Source organism: Ptychodera flava, chromosome 5 (genome assembly GCF_041260155.1).
Source record: "Ptychodera flava strain L36383 chromosome 5, AS_Pfla_20210202, whole genome shotgun sequence".
NCBI lineage: Eukaryota > Metazoa > Hemichordata > Enteropneusta > Ptychoderidae > Ptychodera > Ptychodera flava.
Genome location: NC_091932.1, coordinates 38,577,950 through 38,593,611, shown reverse-complemented (window position 1 = coordinate 38,593,611; position 15,662 = coordinate 38,577,950). Strand labels below are relative to the sequence as shown.

Here is a 15,662-nt window from a genome sequence, read left to right as displayed (position 1 = left end):
ATGTATACAATGACAAAAAATTCATTTAGGAATAAACTCACTGTCTATGCCTTCTTTTGTCCATGTGAAAGAAAATTTGTCTTCCAAAGCTTGGTTGACAATACATAGAATATGATGTATAATGTTGGCTACAACACAACTCAGAACACCATAATAAATTGAAAGGATCGTACACAAGATATACATCAGGTACCGGGTCCATACACTCAAAGTCATCTAAAATTCAAGGCCTTTCAAGGACCTTTTGAGTTCCAAAATACAATTTTACAGATAGTTTATATCATATTTATGATACAATGAATGATAGTTTTCAGAGCTAAATTTTAATTCAAGTATTTTAATGGAGGCTTTAAAATTCAGAGACGATCAACAGTGTATGGACCGTACATGCATATCCTCCTTTTCTAGTTTGCTAACGCAGGACAATCAACCCTTAGCATTTCCCAGCTGACCAGTTTTGGCCGGGTTAAATGATAGAGTTAGGATAAGTGTCATGTGAGTGTAGCGGCAAACTGTTCTGGTACTGTTTCAGCAAGGTATAACTACCTTTTGTGAATTACCTGAAACTAACAATTTTGTCATGGAATACATTTCACAGCTTGTATTATGGGATATTCTACAGACAATGATAATACATGACACTCTTTTTGACTGGAATAAAATTATTGTATAAACATCTACACCTTTTCACAGGCATGTAAATAACTTAGTCCTGTCATTCCTACTTATCTCCACAGTGGTTTGACTTTGCTACAGGACATATGAATTATACCAAAATGTGACACTGATATGTTTAACCCTTTCACAGCCATGCTTTGGCCCAAAAAACATTGTTACTAATTGTGTATATAGACCTGTTGGCAGGGGAGTGGAGGTGACCAGTTTAACATGTAAACCAAGTCATTTTCAGTGATATGTTGGACACAGAGGAACTGAAACTAGAAATAAATATAGAAAGCTATGATAGATGTATTTCAAAGTGGTTTATAAGATGTCAAACTGTGTGTCGTAGAAAACATTTTACAGTAGCTGTAAGGCTCTGATTATCTGCTATTAGTGACGTTATACAGGAACATTAAAACTGTCAGCTGGAAATGCTATCACATCATGTATAGTCTTATTGTCTGTATATGAAGATCAGCAAGTGGAATGAGATGTTGATAGCAGTGTGACTTGCAAAGCGTGTTTCATTTTCTGTATTTCCTGTTGTTGCTGTGAAGACAAAACATATGTGATGTGTCAACACCTTAAAGAATTAGGTAAGTGAAAAATAGCGTCAATGACACTGTAGCTCCCATCCTGGACTATTTAGTGTTTGTTCTCTGGTCAGATATTTGAACATGTGTGAAAGGGATAAAGTGCATGAAGTGAAAATACTTAAATGTAATGTACTGGAGACAGTGAAAATGGTTCTAAATCGGGAAAATAGATCAGACTTCTAGCAGTATTGGCCAGCCAAGAAATACATATGTGCATTATAAATGAGGTACAAGATGTGACATCTTAAGGTCTAATATCCTATCAAAATTGGAGGGTATAGAACTTGTGGTTACTGAGATATGCATATATATGTATAATCAAGGTCAAAGGTCATCGAGGTCACATGACATTTTGAAAAAAAAAATTATATCGCTAATTAATCCCTATATGCCAAAAAATCAGATCTCTAGCTCTATTCGCTTGCCCAGAATTAGATGTGTACATAATTAATGAGGTAAAGCGTGTGTTGTCATAAGGTCTCCCATCCTACTAATACAAAGGACATAGCACTGTGGTTACTTATTTATTGACATAGACATATATTTTAGGTAAAAGGTCATCGAGGTCACATGACATTTGGTCAAAAAATTTCTCTCCTATAGTTATCCCTATATACCAAAAATCAGACATCCAGCTCTATTGGCTTGCTCAGAATGAGATATGTGCATAATTATTGAGGTACAGTATGTGGTGTCATAAGGTGTCCAATCATACCAAATATGAAAGGTGTAACACTTGTGGTTACTGAGTTATGGACAAATATGTATATTTGAGGTCAAAGGTCACCGAGGTCACGTGACATTGGTCAAAAAAATTGTATTGCTAAGTTATCCCTATATACCAAAAATCAGACCTCTAGCTCTATTGGCTCGCTCAAAATTAGATATGCGCATAATAAATGAAGTACAATATGTGGCGTCATAAGGTGTCCCATCATACCATACATGAAGGGTGTAGCACTTGTGGTTACTGAGTTATGGACAAATATGTATATTTCAGGTCAAAGGTCACCGAGGTCACGTGACATTTTGTCAAAAAATTGTTTTGCTAAGTTATCCCTATATACCAAAAATCAGACCTCTAGCTCTATTGGCTCGCTCAAAATTAGATATGTGCATAATTAATGAGGTACAATATGTGGTGTCATAAGGTGTCCCATCATACCATATATGAAGGGTGGTAGCACTTGTGGTTACTGAATTATGGACAAATATGTATATTTGAGATCAAAGGTCATCAAGGTCACATGACATTTTGTCAAAATATCCGAGATATCAAATTTGGGAAAGGTCACTCCTATGCACTTCCATACCAAGTTTCAAATCAATCAGACTTGTGGTTTCAGAGAAGAAGATTTTTTGACCAAAAATGGGAGAAAATTACAAAAAAATTCATGAAAAATAGCAAGTCTAAGATACTGACCCAAGATGTGCACAATCATTTCATGTCAGCCTAAAGTACTTACATGCTAATTTTGCATGTAATCTGCTCAGTGGTTATTGAGTTTTTTCAATTTGACTGTTTTTTACATTTTTTCACTTAATTTGCATATTTTTGGCAATGACAACTTCATTTGAACAACATCTCATCTACAGCCCATCATCCATGTACACACCAAATATCAAGATGAAATGTACAGCGGTTTTGGAGTTTTTGATGTTGACGGACAGACATACAGACATACATACATACAGACATTTCCCTAGCCTATAAGAATAGCTTCCATTGCCATATATACATATGGCTATGGGAGCTAAAGGCTGTCTCATTAAAGAGGTCAAAAAAATATGTAAATAAGAGGAAAATGGGTATTTTTGCCATCGGTTTTGTGCTCAAATTACCATTACCAGAACAATTTCAATCAATTGATAAGCTGTCATGTAAAATCAGGCTTGTATGTGTATTCATGCAGCCAATATTACCTTTTGATAAATTCAAATTTCAACTGTTACATGTTAAAGACTATCAATATTAATATATTACAACATATTTCATTTTGAGAAGTAAGGTGCTACACCACACCATATTGCATCCACATTTATGACTGGCAAATTATATTTCAGGATACAAATGTGCTCACAGCATATGTCAAAACTACAGGCATACAAAGGGACTGGATAATTACAATATGCACATGGCAAACAAAACTCATTGGGTTTGACCTCAACTCCTCCACCTGCCCTAAACAAAAGTTTCAAACTTCAAAGTGGAAAAATCCATCCATGAAATGATGATTTGAAATTCCTTAAACACAATGAATTACTGAAAAACATTGTTAGAATTGAACAAATTTGAATTGTAATTGAGTGCCAAAATTGCACATACATGGTTTCTGTGGTGTAAATATAGCACATAACAGTGTAAATTTGAATTATGAATTATTTATTGGAAAATGCGAGAGGAAAAAGTACAAAAATGGCTTACCAAATCCTTAAGGATCTTTTTCTGCATAGTTCTCAACTCTTTCTTCATACTGTGTTGAATATTCATATCATGTTCCTGTTTACTTTCTTCCTGTTTGGCAATCTCTGTCTTGAAGTTTACATACATGTCTTGGATTCTTGCAAGACTGAAAGAAAGTCTACACGTCAATATCTGCAATCTATGGCTCAATCTTGACTGCCTTCAAGACCATTTGTACATGTATGCCTTGGTCTCCACAAACACTCATTGTGATTCTGATGCTTAATGGTAGTAACATGCATCTTAAAAATGGTCTCATACATCATCCTGCCCTCCAGTAAAAGAACCACCAGCATCATAACTTGTAATTTTGTAAATTTTGTATCAGAACCAGGACAGTTACATCCAACACATCTGCACTACCATGTCTATTAAATCTGTGAAGAACATAAAATTGTTTGTTTTCAGAAAAAACATTTATTTATATGTTCCTCTCTTTGCTTTTCAAAATTGCAGCACATGAGCTTTATTACTGTGAAAAAGACATTAGGACTGTCTTGTAGTTTTTGGAGAAAATTCATTTCATGTTACAATGACATTTTATGGGAAAATCAGTCAATGTGCGCTTGTTGTCAAAGAAGAACTTGCCCCATTGCAGTAAATTTTAGCAAATTCTGCAAACAAATTTTATCTGAAACTACCCTTTTACTTATTCAAAACAACAGATTTGCATTGTTGTCAATAAGTTACCTTGACTGACTGTGCATGAGTAACGTTGAGAATTTCCTTTGGTATTTCTGGAAAAGTTCGGTGAAATCCAGCTGCACTTCGTTCAATTGGTCAATGCGTCTTTCAAAGCCAACCACTTCTTGAAGGATGCAATCATTAAACTTGTGAAACAGTTTCTGTCTGTGACAATGAAAGATAGAAAAAGTCAACACACTTGTTCACTTCCATCAAAATGTCATTGGATGTCCAATCCGAAATAATATTTTCTACACCGCATTCAAATGTTACGTTGATTTACTGTAAATACATATTAATTTTGGTGATTTCTGATACCATATTCTGTAGAACAACTACAAATCTGATTTTTTATCACCTGGTTGATGACAAGAACTAGACTTCCTGCTATGTAGCCAACAGTCAACTGTGAGTGTCATATGGTTGTCACAACAGATTACAAATCTTCACAAAAAACGATGTTGCATATATGTTTATTTCATAATTCTCTGGCTACTTAAAGGGACAACACCATGCACTGAAACGCGTTGTATGAACAGTAGACATAGTAATGTTGTCATGTACTGAACAAATGACTGAAAAAAATTACCAAAACACAAAAAGATGTTAGTTTTAGTGAGACTGAGAGCATCAATTGTTCACCAATGGAAAGGACATCCTGTCCACATGATTAGACTGTGGTTATGAAACCTCCTTCTCTCCCCAACCCTCTGTCTCTGTCTCTATCTCTCTATCTCTATCTGTCTCTCTCTCTCTCATATATTTCTTTTTCATTTCTTTCCCTCTTTGTCACATATCAACTTCACCTAACCAAATAACTATGGGAATCACAATGACTTACCGAGATTCAACATCTGTTTTCAAAGCCACTGACATTTCTTTGTTAGTGGTGTGCACAACAGAGTTCATTGACTTTTGCATCAGTTGTTTCCTTTTCTGCAATACATCAACAAATCAACTGATTAACTCACATATCACATGCAAGCAGGTGTGTATCATCTGATTTTCTGTCAAATGAATATTTCCTGCCCCTTTCATTGCTCAAATATGAGGTTGGTTATTCGATAATGTTTGCAATAATGTAGAATTATATCAACAATGACAAGACTGGACACTGCAAGACTGGACTGAAACAAATTCCCAACTAGCCAGATATTGTATTTACATACCATCATGGCTGTCTTGATTTCAGCACTCAATTCTTGCATTAACCTGCCAACTCCAAAGCTCCCATGACTAGATGAAGCATCTTCTTCAATGGAACTTGTTGATTCATTCAGTACTTCTTCAGGTTGATCAGCTGATATCAGGATGTTGCCATCTTCTACATGCTCACTTGGTGAAGCTGTGATGAATACAGATTACAAAACATATCCATTTAAATACACTCGAGTTATCTTTGACAAAATTGAATGATTCATTCAAAGAGAACCATGTACTTAGCAAATGGGGTTTGCAAAGTAGAATACACGTATAGCAAAAAATATTTACACTTTTAGAATTCATCATATTGAAACAGTTTTATATAGATAGATGTTACTAATCTCTCCACAAACTAAATATCACATTTCTAACACAGAGGAAGAGTTGTACACACAAAATTCTTTTCATTTTCATGACGGGATGCTTGCATCTAAAAAACAGTGCACTTTTTTGGGCTCTTTCTGCACTGATAATATGCAATCTAAAGTAGTTATATCAGATATAATCAGACATTACATAACGCTTGGTCAACAACTTCAGATACCAATAGCTTGGCCGGTACTACTTTATGCCAAAGCATTGTACTGTGAAGCGGCACAAACTCAGTCTCGTGTAAACCTTGACAACAGTATTATCATTTCAGGACATCGGAATTTGTTCCTAATTTTATTTATTTGAACTAACATATTGCTTGTAGTATATTTATAGGTCCTATTCTGTGAAAATTAGGGTACAATGTTCAAAGAAGTTCAAGGCGAACGATTATCTGTATGAGTGAAGTGTGTAAGGCAGAGATGTCTTCCCTGTACACCCACTTTAACCGTTATCTCAAATCACATATTGCAAACAGCTTACGAGATGGCAAATAACTTTAATTAGGAGCTCAATACCCCTTGAAACCCCTATTTCAAGGGGTGAATGTGTATTGAATATGCATTGTTTTTTAGATGGAAACGTCCCCTAATGTATGATACAAATTTGTCAATGCTGAAAGCCACCCATTCTGAGTGTGAATAAAATATGCCTCATGATATTTGAAACACACAAAATAGTTCATATGATGGCCAGAATGCATATCATTCTGAAAATCAGAAATCATCCATTCATATTACTGAGTTTTGGATTGCTGATCTAATGTAAATATTAATACATTATCAAAGCTAGCGTTGCCTACATTTTACTTCTGCAGGTCTAAATAGCTTTCTAGGCTGTAATGGTTGTAATTCATCTTCCTCATCCACTGGTTCTGCATCATCATCATCATCATCTTCAACATCTTCATCACTTCCAGATTTGAAGATCTCATCAAAGTCTTCCTTTGATATGATGTCCTTGTACTTTCTTTTCAGCACTGAACGACGAGGTCTTTGTTTTGGCGCTGGTCCTGCAAATCACACAAAATCTTCAAATTCATGTGATCATAAAAAAACTTCCGTACAATCATAAGTGTTACACACTCATGATTTGCCTATGTAGTATTTTACAAGTTTGTCATTATCATTTAATTGCTACATTTTGAATCGTCATCATCATCATCATCATAAACTACAATTTTTGTTCCATGAATAAGTTACCATGGCAATGTCAAGCCAGAAATATGGTTATTACTGTCAGAAAGTGGAAAACACACATAAGGAATGCAGGTACTCTATGCACAAGAAATTTAAATTTTTGATTCACTGTTCTACAGCTCTGGATTGAAAAATTCCTTCAGATAAAAACACTACCTGATTTCAGAAGAGATCTGTTTGATCTTTTTTGTACACTGGGGTATTCTACAGCTGTATCTTCAATGGTATCCTACATTGAGAAACAAATGTGTGATTCACGGTAATTACAAGCACAGGTGATACTTCTGACTTCAGTGTTCAAATTTTATCTTGTGCATGAATTGCAAAGAGTGTTTGTGAGTATCATTTGAGTATGCAGATCTAACCAACAATGATTCCTGAATTTTTCCTTATACCCTGAAATACGATAAAAATTCTCTTTCTTTTAAAAATGTTGTGGGCGATCATCATGCATACTCAAAAATTATAATTGTATGAGACCTTCGATTTAGATGGGTAAGTCTAAAGTTTATAATAACTTGCGTCTGTCTGTATGTACCACGATATACATCACTGCTTACCTTTGCACGAAGGACTTTTGGAGTCTTAATGCGTAAACTGTTTGACATGACAGAGTTTGATGAGGTATCATAGGAATGATAGGTTTTTGCAGACTTAGATTTAGTCTCAAATGAAATTCCATCATCCTCTGCATCATCTTCATCTTCTTGTTCAGATTCTCTAATATCTTCATTTTCTTCATCTGCCGGTGTGATTGGTGTCAAAACAATCTACATTGGGAAAAAATTGAGTACACTTTTGCAATAGAATTTACATTTTGAAAAGTCTTCCTAAGATGTATATCAAGTCACTATTAGTAATGATTAAATAGCAAGGGCAAAAACAAGATTTGTTGTGTAGGCTTGTCTTTACACACAATCAGAGCTTGACAATTCGTCATCATGGTAAAAAACGATCCATGCTACTCTCATGGGCATTTACAGTTGGTAAGATTGGGCAGGCAAGTTCCTCAACATAACTGATAGCTTCTGACCTCAGCTATATCATCAGTTTGCAATGCTGGAAGTTCATCTTCAGTACCAGAATCTTGTTCTTCAATGTCATCAACTCTGGGGGTTGTAACGGGCGTTTTCATAACTTGAACATCCAGTGGACTGTATCTACGGTTTCTCTGTCTTAGTGTCTTCTCTCGGTCTCTGATAGCATCTACTCTTGGTGTTGCCAGTGTAGATGACAGTACATCTGGCATCTGCTTCTGCTACATATCAAGTAAACAAAATGTGTAACTCCATGATAAAATTGTCAAGGCACTCTGACTACTGACTCCAAACGACCAAATTAAGTATACACATAGATAATAATTTTGAAACAGCATTTTCACTTAGAATAAAAACATTGCATCCATGTTCATGTGATAGACACTTTTCATAGGTTTGTTTGTGTTCATCTGATGATGATAACAGCTGTGTTTTGGCACATCTGATGGTCACTGGGCAACATCCTACCTGTGGTAGTAATTAATGCCTGCCTAAAGGTGCCCTTCATGATGAACATATACAAGCATACCCCCTAGGATAATGTTGACTTGCACAACAGCTTAGAGCACATGTCAGTATTGTTCAGATTTTTTATTATCTAGTTAACATCTAGAGTTTCATCCTGGAACTCAGTTAACCCATATAGCAACATGATTTGTTTCATTGTGAACATTATTTTGTCACTTTATTTACAATATTTACTTTATTTTATCATCAATTTCAACTCTCTGTCATCAAATTTTTGATCCAACCTTTTGTATCAGAAACGCTGGATTACCATTTTCAGCCATCAAATTTTGTCACAACCTCATGTTTCCTATCGGATCACCATTTATTTGAAAGTGGTGTTACTTGGTGTACACTATTCTAGTGCCTAAATTTTACTTGCAGACTAAAACTGACAAACCAATGGTTTATCTGAATACCACTTACGGTTCATGAATATCTAACCTACACATGAGAAGTCAAAGTTTTTATTCAATACTACATGCAAATATCCTGCAGTTGGTAAACAGAAGAAAGTAAAGGCAAATATGAAGAGATTGTAAGGATAATGTACATTTTAGAGAATAAACAAGTCATCGTTGATGACACAGTCCCCACTTGTTAATGGGTACTTTGATTACATGTCCTCAGAGAGGATAGAGTCCTCTTCATTAATTAGGTCTGTGATAAAAATACTTTGTTACAGATAGCGCTCAATGGCCAAGAATGACCTACATACAAGAAAGACCTACATATGTATGACATAGGTTAATGTCCTTGTACCAACTTTGAATAAAATCGGTTGAGATATGCCTGAGTATTATGGCTCTGTACATGAAAAAATTGTAACAAAATGGCCGCACATAACAAATTGACATGCATATGTATGACAGTAGTCAATCTCCTTGTACCACTTTGAATAATTCGCTTGATACATGTCTGAGTATTATGGCTCTGTACATGAAAACATCGTAATAAAATGGCTGCCTAGCGGCCATATTGGATCATATCACAAAACAAATAGAGGTACATATGTATGACATAGGTCAATGTCCTTGTACCAACTTGGAATAAAATCGGTTGAGATATGCCTGAGTTTTGGCTCTATACATGAAAAAAATTGTAATAAAATGGCCGCCTGGCGGCCATATTGGATCGTATCACAAAACAAATCGACATGCATATCTATGACATTGATCAATGTCCTTTTAACCAACTTTGAATAAAATTGGTTGAAACATGTCTGAGTTATGGCTCTGTACATGAAAAATTGTAATAAAATGGCCACCTGGCGGCCATATTGGATCGTATCACAAAACAAATTTACATGCATATCTATGACATTAGTCAATGTCCTTGTACCAACTTTGAATAAAATCGGTTGAAACATGTCTGAGTTATGGCTCTGTACATGAAAAAATCGTAATAAAATGGCCGCCAGGCGGCCATATTAGATCCGATCACAAAACAAATAAACTTGCATATCTATGACATTGGTCAATGTCCTTGTACCAACTTTGAATAAAATTGGTTGAAACATGTCTGAGTTATGGCTCTGTACATGAAAAAATTGTAATAAAATGGCTGCCTGGCGGCCATATTGGATCGTATCACAAAACAAATCGACATGCATATCTATGACACTGGTCAATGTCCTTGTACCAACTTTGAATAAAATCAGTTGAAACATGTCTGAGTTATGGCTCTGTACATGAAAATATCGTAATAAAATGGCCGCCTGGCGGCCATATTGGATCGTATCACAAAACAAATCGACGTGCATCTGTATGACATATGAAGTAATCCTTGTACCAAGTTTGAATGAAATCGCTCCTTGCATCTCTGAGATATCTGCGTGAACGGACGGACGCACGGACGGACGCACACACGCACGCACGCACGCACGCACGCACGCACGCACGCACGGACATGACCAAACCTATAAGTCCCCCTGGACGGTGTCCGTGGGGACTAAAAACACTACAGTACCATTCGGCCGGGTGTCTTATCCTCCTCGTCGTTTCTACTGGAGCTTGTAGACCTCCGTCTAGGTTGTTGTTCGGATTTCTTTTTCTGTGTCCTCTCTTGTCCATAGAAATTGTCTGAACTGAAATAGTGAGATTTGGATTCATTGGAGACTTCTCTGTTGTTCTCTTCAGCAGACTTTGCATAGTAGGATGAAAAAGATCCCTTCTTCTTTGGAGTATCAGGTGCCTGCAGACACATCAAATGATGATGTTATTGTAAAGACAGATTTATCATTGATCATATAAAGTACGAAATTTTCGATAAAGATCAAACATCAGTAAGATTCATTCATTTGAAGAAACTCTCAAATTACTGAAACTGAACAAAATTGGAAATGTAGAATGTTTTGTTCTTCCCCAACTCAAAAGTATACCACATAGCTTAACTGCCTCAACATTGGCTTTTTCAACATTTCTCTGGATTTTGGTTGTAATTGTGTCTAGTCATATAGACTGTTTTTGGTGCGATATCAAATGAGTATTAAAATTAGTCTGCACAAGCTGTGGACTAGTGGAGAATTGTAAGATTCTGAGCTTTGATACACTATCTCAGCAGTGCCCTCTGCTTTAGTGCTCCTGTTTGCCAACATTTTTGTGAGTAAAGAGAGATATTGTGTAAATTTTGTCTCAAGGCATGTTAATTTACACATCAGGCAATATGGTAAGTTATACTGAAAAACGTACCAACTAGAAGTTTCATCATAAGAACTACAAAATCCAAGATACATTGATCATTGTAATTTAAAGCCGTTTTCTCCTATCAAAATATTTTTCTTTAAAAGTAATTTTGTTCTTTGAATCAAATCTCAACATGAAATCTGATTGGGTTGACATAAAAACAAAAGACCTAGTAATAAACAAACACTGAGGGCGCTGATCTGAGTGATGGTCTGAGTACTACAAGTCTGTGCTACCTGATCACAAGCACAGGTGAAGATGGTTCATCAGTTTTAGCACGCTATGTAGTATTTCTCTTTTAAATGAACAGAGACCAAATGAATACACAATTATAATGTGAAGTGCCTTTGTGATACACATTTTTTTCTGATTTTTGAGCATTTGGTTGGACAGACCATAGCTTGAAGTTGAAATGTGAAATTTGCACAATGGTAAGGTCAAGACAAAACATTGGATCAACTACCTTAATGATAGAATCTATGATACTCTCTTCATAACAGGAATCATCAAGTTGTGGCAAATCCAGGGAAAAGTTGGTCATCTTTATTGAATTGCGTTTTGTAGTCTTCTTTGCATAGGTATGGTGTTTATCATATCTTGGTTTCTTCTTTTCTGACAGCCAGCTGAGATTACTGACTTCACTTCTAACACTTTTAGCATCATCTCCATCATTGTCTGCAAACAGACTTCTTTTCTCTTTAGCCTGCAGAATATGCAACAGACAATTTTGACGATGGAATGCTCTTACATTGTCCATATTGTTATACAAAGTCTTGGTTTTACAGAAAGATCAACCAAATGCTGCTTGTAAAACTCAATGGAATGTTGACAAAATCACCACAAAACAAAGAAACACAGGAAATGACAGCAATACAATCTTTTTTTCAAGTTTCAGAGTGTAATGTTGAAGAGACATGTATTTACTGTAGTACTACTTTAATTTCCTCTCTTTGGGATATGTACTGGTTGAACGGAAAACATTTTTAGAAAATGTGGAAATTAAATGAGAGCTAAAAATGTAAATATTTCAATAGGGCATTTTACAGCCTCATTTGTACCTTGTTGTATTGTGCAGATTTCTTGGTGCTGTGGTTTGTCATACTCAGATCTAATGATTCCACACTGGAAGAAAAATGGAACAGATTAACGGATTAAACAAAATGTGGGACATTCTAGGTCAGGTAAGGTCAGCTGAGGTCACTATGAATGAAATTTTACTTTGCATTTATCTTCAAGGATGTGCTTGACATTGCCTGGGCACAAAACTGGTATAGACTTACTGCAGTGAAATGTGTCCTTATTGACAACTTTCTAATCAGGCCACATGTTTTATCATACACATATATTGCATGTGACTCATTACAAAGTTGGTAGAAATTACCAATATAGTAAGGAAAACTATCTATTTACGACACTTGATACTCTCATAGTATTTTAAATTGCAAACTAAAGAAGTTTAGCCTGCAACCTATAATTGAAATTGTTGCATAGGATAATATATGTAATAATTCTGTACCTTGTATCTGCTTCTGCATAATTGACAGGCTTCTTTTCTCGCAACTTCTTTCTTTGAAAAGACAAATCATCATCCTGATAGTGAAAGAAAAGCAACATTAACATGACTTCTTCAAACAATGATTACCGTAATATTTTAACCTCAACCATCAGAATTAATCTGATTGGACTAAATTTCAGTATTGCTTGTCACTAAAGCAGAGTGATATCAAATACCCATAACACAAATGTTTTTGATCTGAAAGGAAAGCTCCTTTGTATGATTACAACAGTTCCGCACACAGTTCTGGGTATCAAATGTTTTCAAAAATGTGACTTTTCAAGGAGTTGCAAATCAGGTCAGAATTAAATGAAAAACAGAATTTACACCACAGATATTACAGGATCTTCGGTTTTGATCTGCTGCATGCATTATACATTTTAACATGTGTGACACAGGTATAAACATCATTGAGCGCTGAAAAGGTTAATCCTCTTTCTCCCAAGTGGCATTCATTTCTATGGTTTGTCTATGGAGCCTGGGAGAAAGAGAGTTAATCTTTTCACAGCAGTGATTTTGCTTTGATGAAATTATTTTATATGTGCATGTCTGGCTTGTATACAACTGATAGTGAATACATTTGAGATTACCTGTTTCTTTTTCTTCAGAATACTACTTGGTTGTACCCTGACAGCTTCTCTAGCTATCTCTATGTCTGGAAATTCATCTTGACTTGACACTTCTTCCTTTTGCTGTCTTGTGGTCTTTCTTGCTGCACCCTTTGTAGCAGGTTTTTTGTTTCCTCTAGGATTTCTCTTACTTTTAGTCGCAGCTTTTTGTGTTTCCATCACCTCATCTTGGCTAGACTCTTCATAAACTTCTCTGGTAGCTTGTCTCTTTGCTCTCCTGCCCCTCCCTTTAGTCACACCTCCCTTGCATTGCATCCCGTCTGAGTCCAATTCCTGACTGTCCATTCCTTCACTTTCACAGTCACGCATTAACTTTTGGCGCCCTCTTGTGTTGACTTTCTGAAAACTGTCCTGTTCAGGTTCACTTTCTTCAGTGGTGCCAGACTTGAAATCAAACTCACTGGTGTCAACTTGTATGCCTTTTGATGTGCCCTTTCTTGTTTTTTTCATGGTCTCTTCTCTGACTTCTTTCACAACTCCCTTTTGTTGTTTTTCACCTTTCCTTGATTTGGCATCCTGTTGTTTTCTAATTTTCAAGCTTTGATGTTCAGCCTGTTTCACATTGGAAGCTTCCAGACTGTCATAATCACAAGGTGATGGGCTCCTGATCTTACTTTTCTTCCTAGCAGGCTCCCTTGTCTTCTGAGAATGTCTCTCATAGCTCTGATCAGCTTGTGGTGAATCATTGAAATCAAACATGGAAACTTGAGAGTCAACTTGTTGCGTAGACAGCACACTGGTCTTTGACCTTTTAGCTGACGTCTTGGTTTCTTTCTGTTGTGTGCACACCTTGGTTGGTTCCTTTGTCCTGTTTCGTAGACTGTACTTTCTTCTTGACTCTGTTTTCCTGTCTTTGACTTGGCTATTCTCGTTTCTTGTGTATTGAATACTCGTAGCATTCTGATGTTCATTATCACTTGTCTCTACAGTACACTGTGATTCTCCATTGCCAGTACTTTCAATTTCACTTTGTGAAACACTGTGTTCCTCTGGAGTACAAAAATAAAACACTTCCTTTGTCATGAAAAGGGTTTTCCCCATAAATATGCCATGGCTAGCTGTAAGATAAGTGTCTGCTAGTGATTCATCTGTAAGTGATTCGCATATCTGCATGCCAAAAAAATCATAAGGTGACATTTCATCCAAGCACAAACTGTTCATCAGAAAAACACATCAAATTTACCATAAACATCATCTAGCTAAAAACATTCAGTATTTACAACATATCTCATGATGAATTTGGGTAAATGCACTTTTGAAGTCACTTTTGCCACCTGAAGATGGGTAAATACCCTTTATTAAATTCAGTAATGGAATGTACTAGTATCTAATGGGTAGAAGTGTCAAATGTTTTCTTGATGTACCTAAAACTGAAGCTGACCTAATGTTTACGGTAACAGCTTAAGAACACCATGCTTATAGTAACTGTCCCTGAAGACAGGGATACCGTAAACATGATTTTTACAGGCTAAAGCTGCATATCAAGCCAAGTGGGTGAAAATACATATGATTTTGGCTCAATACCGCTTTTTTACTGACTTGACAGAAGGGGAAGTGATACTGGCAGGAAAGATGTTAAAGTTTTCCCAATATTTACTATGGTTTGGATGTTGGTTGTATAAGTAAATTAAAAATCTGTTAATTGCAATGAAAAATGCAAAAACACTAGAAAAGCATGCAGCTAATTCAAAGTGTCTTACAGTATATAACAGAAAGAATGTTATGATTGACAAGAAATACAAAGCTATACAGTTGACTTCAGTTATTTAGTTTTACAATGGTTTTCAGTAATAGATATGCCAGATTCCATCGATTTTCAGAGATTCTTACCCTCTATAATTTCCATTTGTTTGATATTATGTCTCTTGTCTGAACCCTGACTGGTTTGTGAACTCTGGGTTTGTAGGCTTTCCTCTGTCACTGTACTCAGAGCTGGACTCTTCAGAACAGTTTGTCGTCTGGAAGATGATGCCTGAATAGAAATAGATTATGATTAACCCTTTTAGTGCTGTAATTTTTTCCACCAAAATTTTAATGCAACATTTTACCAATCATTACCGATATTTCTG

At 35.9% G+C, this 15,662-nt stretch overlaps 1 protein-coding gene across 1 annotated transcript in view; it reads right to left on the bottom strand.

Moving 5' to 3' along the window:
- Positions 1 to 283: 283 nt before the first annotated feature.
- The window catches only part of LOC139133854 (synaptonemal complex protein 2-like), a 30,904-nt gene continuing 15,525 nt past the window's right edge, over positions 284 to 15,662 (bottom strand). Inside the window, exons 20-34 of the mRNA XM_070700614.1 lie at positions 15,424 to 15,565; positions 13,555 to 14,582; positions 12,926 to 12,999; positions 12,468 to 12,531; positions 11,873 to 12,112; positions 10,694 to 10,918; positions 8,215 to 8,439; positions 7,742 to 7,951; positions 7,338 to 7,410; positions 6,785 to 6,994; positions 5,577 to 5,752; positions 5,249 to 5,343; positions 4,414 to 4,572; positions 3,685 to 3,829; positions 284 to 1,212 (exon numbers count right to left, since the gene is read on the bottom strand). Coding sequence (XP_070556715.1) covers positions 1,138 to 1,212; positions 3,685 to 3,829; positions 4,414 to 4,572; positions 5,249 to 5,343; positions 5,577 to 5,752; positions 6,785 to 6,994; positions 7,338 to 7,410; positions 7,742 to 7,951; positions 8,215 to 8,439; positions 10,694 to 10,918; positions 11,873 to 12,112; positions 12,468 to 12,531; positions 12,926 to 12,999; positions 13,555 to 14,582; positions 15,424 to 15,565 — 3,141 coding nt within the window. The 3' untranslated portion in view covers positions 284 to 1,137. The remainder of the gene's footprint in view (positions 1,213 to 3,684; positions 3,830 to 4,413; positions 4,573 to 5,248; positions 5,344 to 5,576; positions 5,753 to 6,784; positions 6,995 to 7,337; positions 7,411 to 7,741; positions 7,952 to 8,214; positions 8,440 to 10,693; positions 10,919 to 11,872; positions 12,113 to 12,467; positions 12,532 to 12,925; positions 13,000 to 13,554; positions 14,583 to 15,423; positions 15,566 to 15,662) is intronic.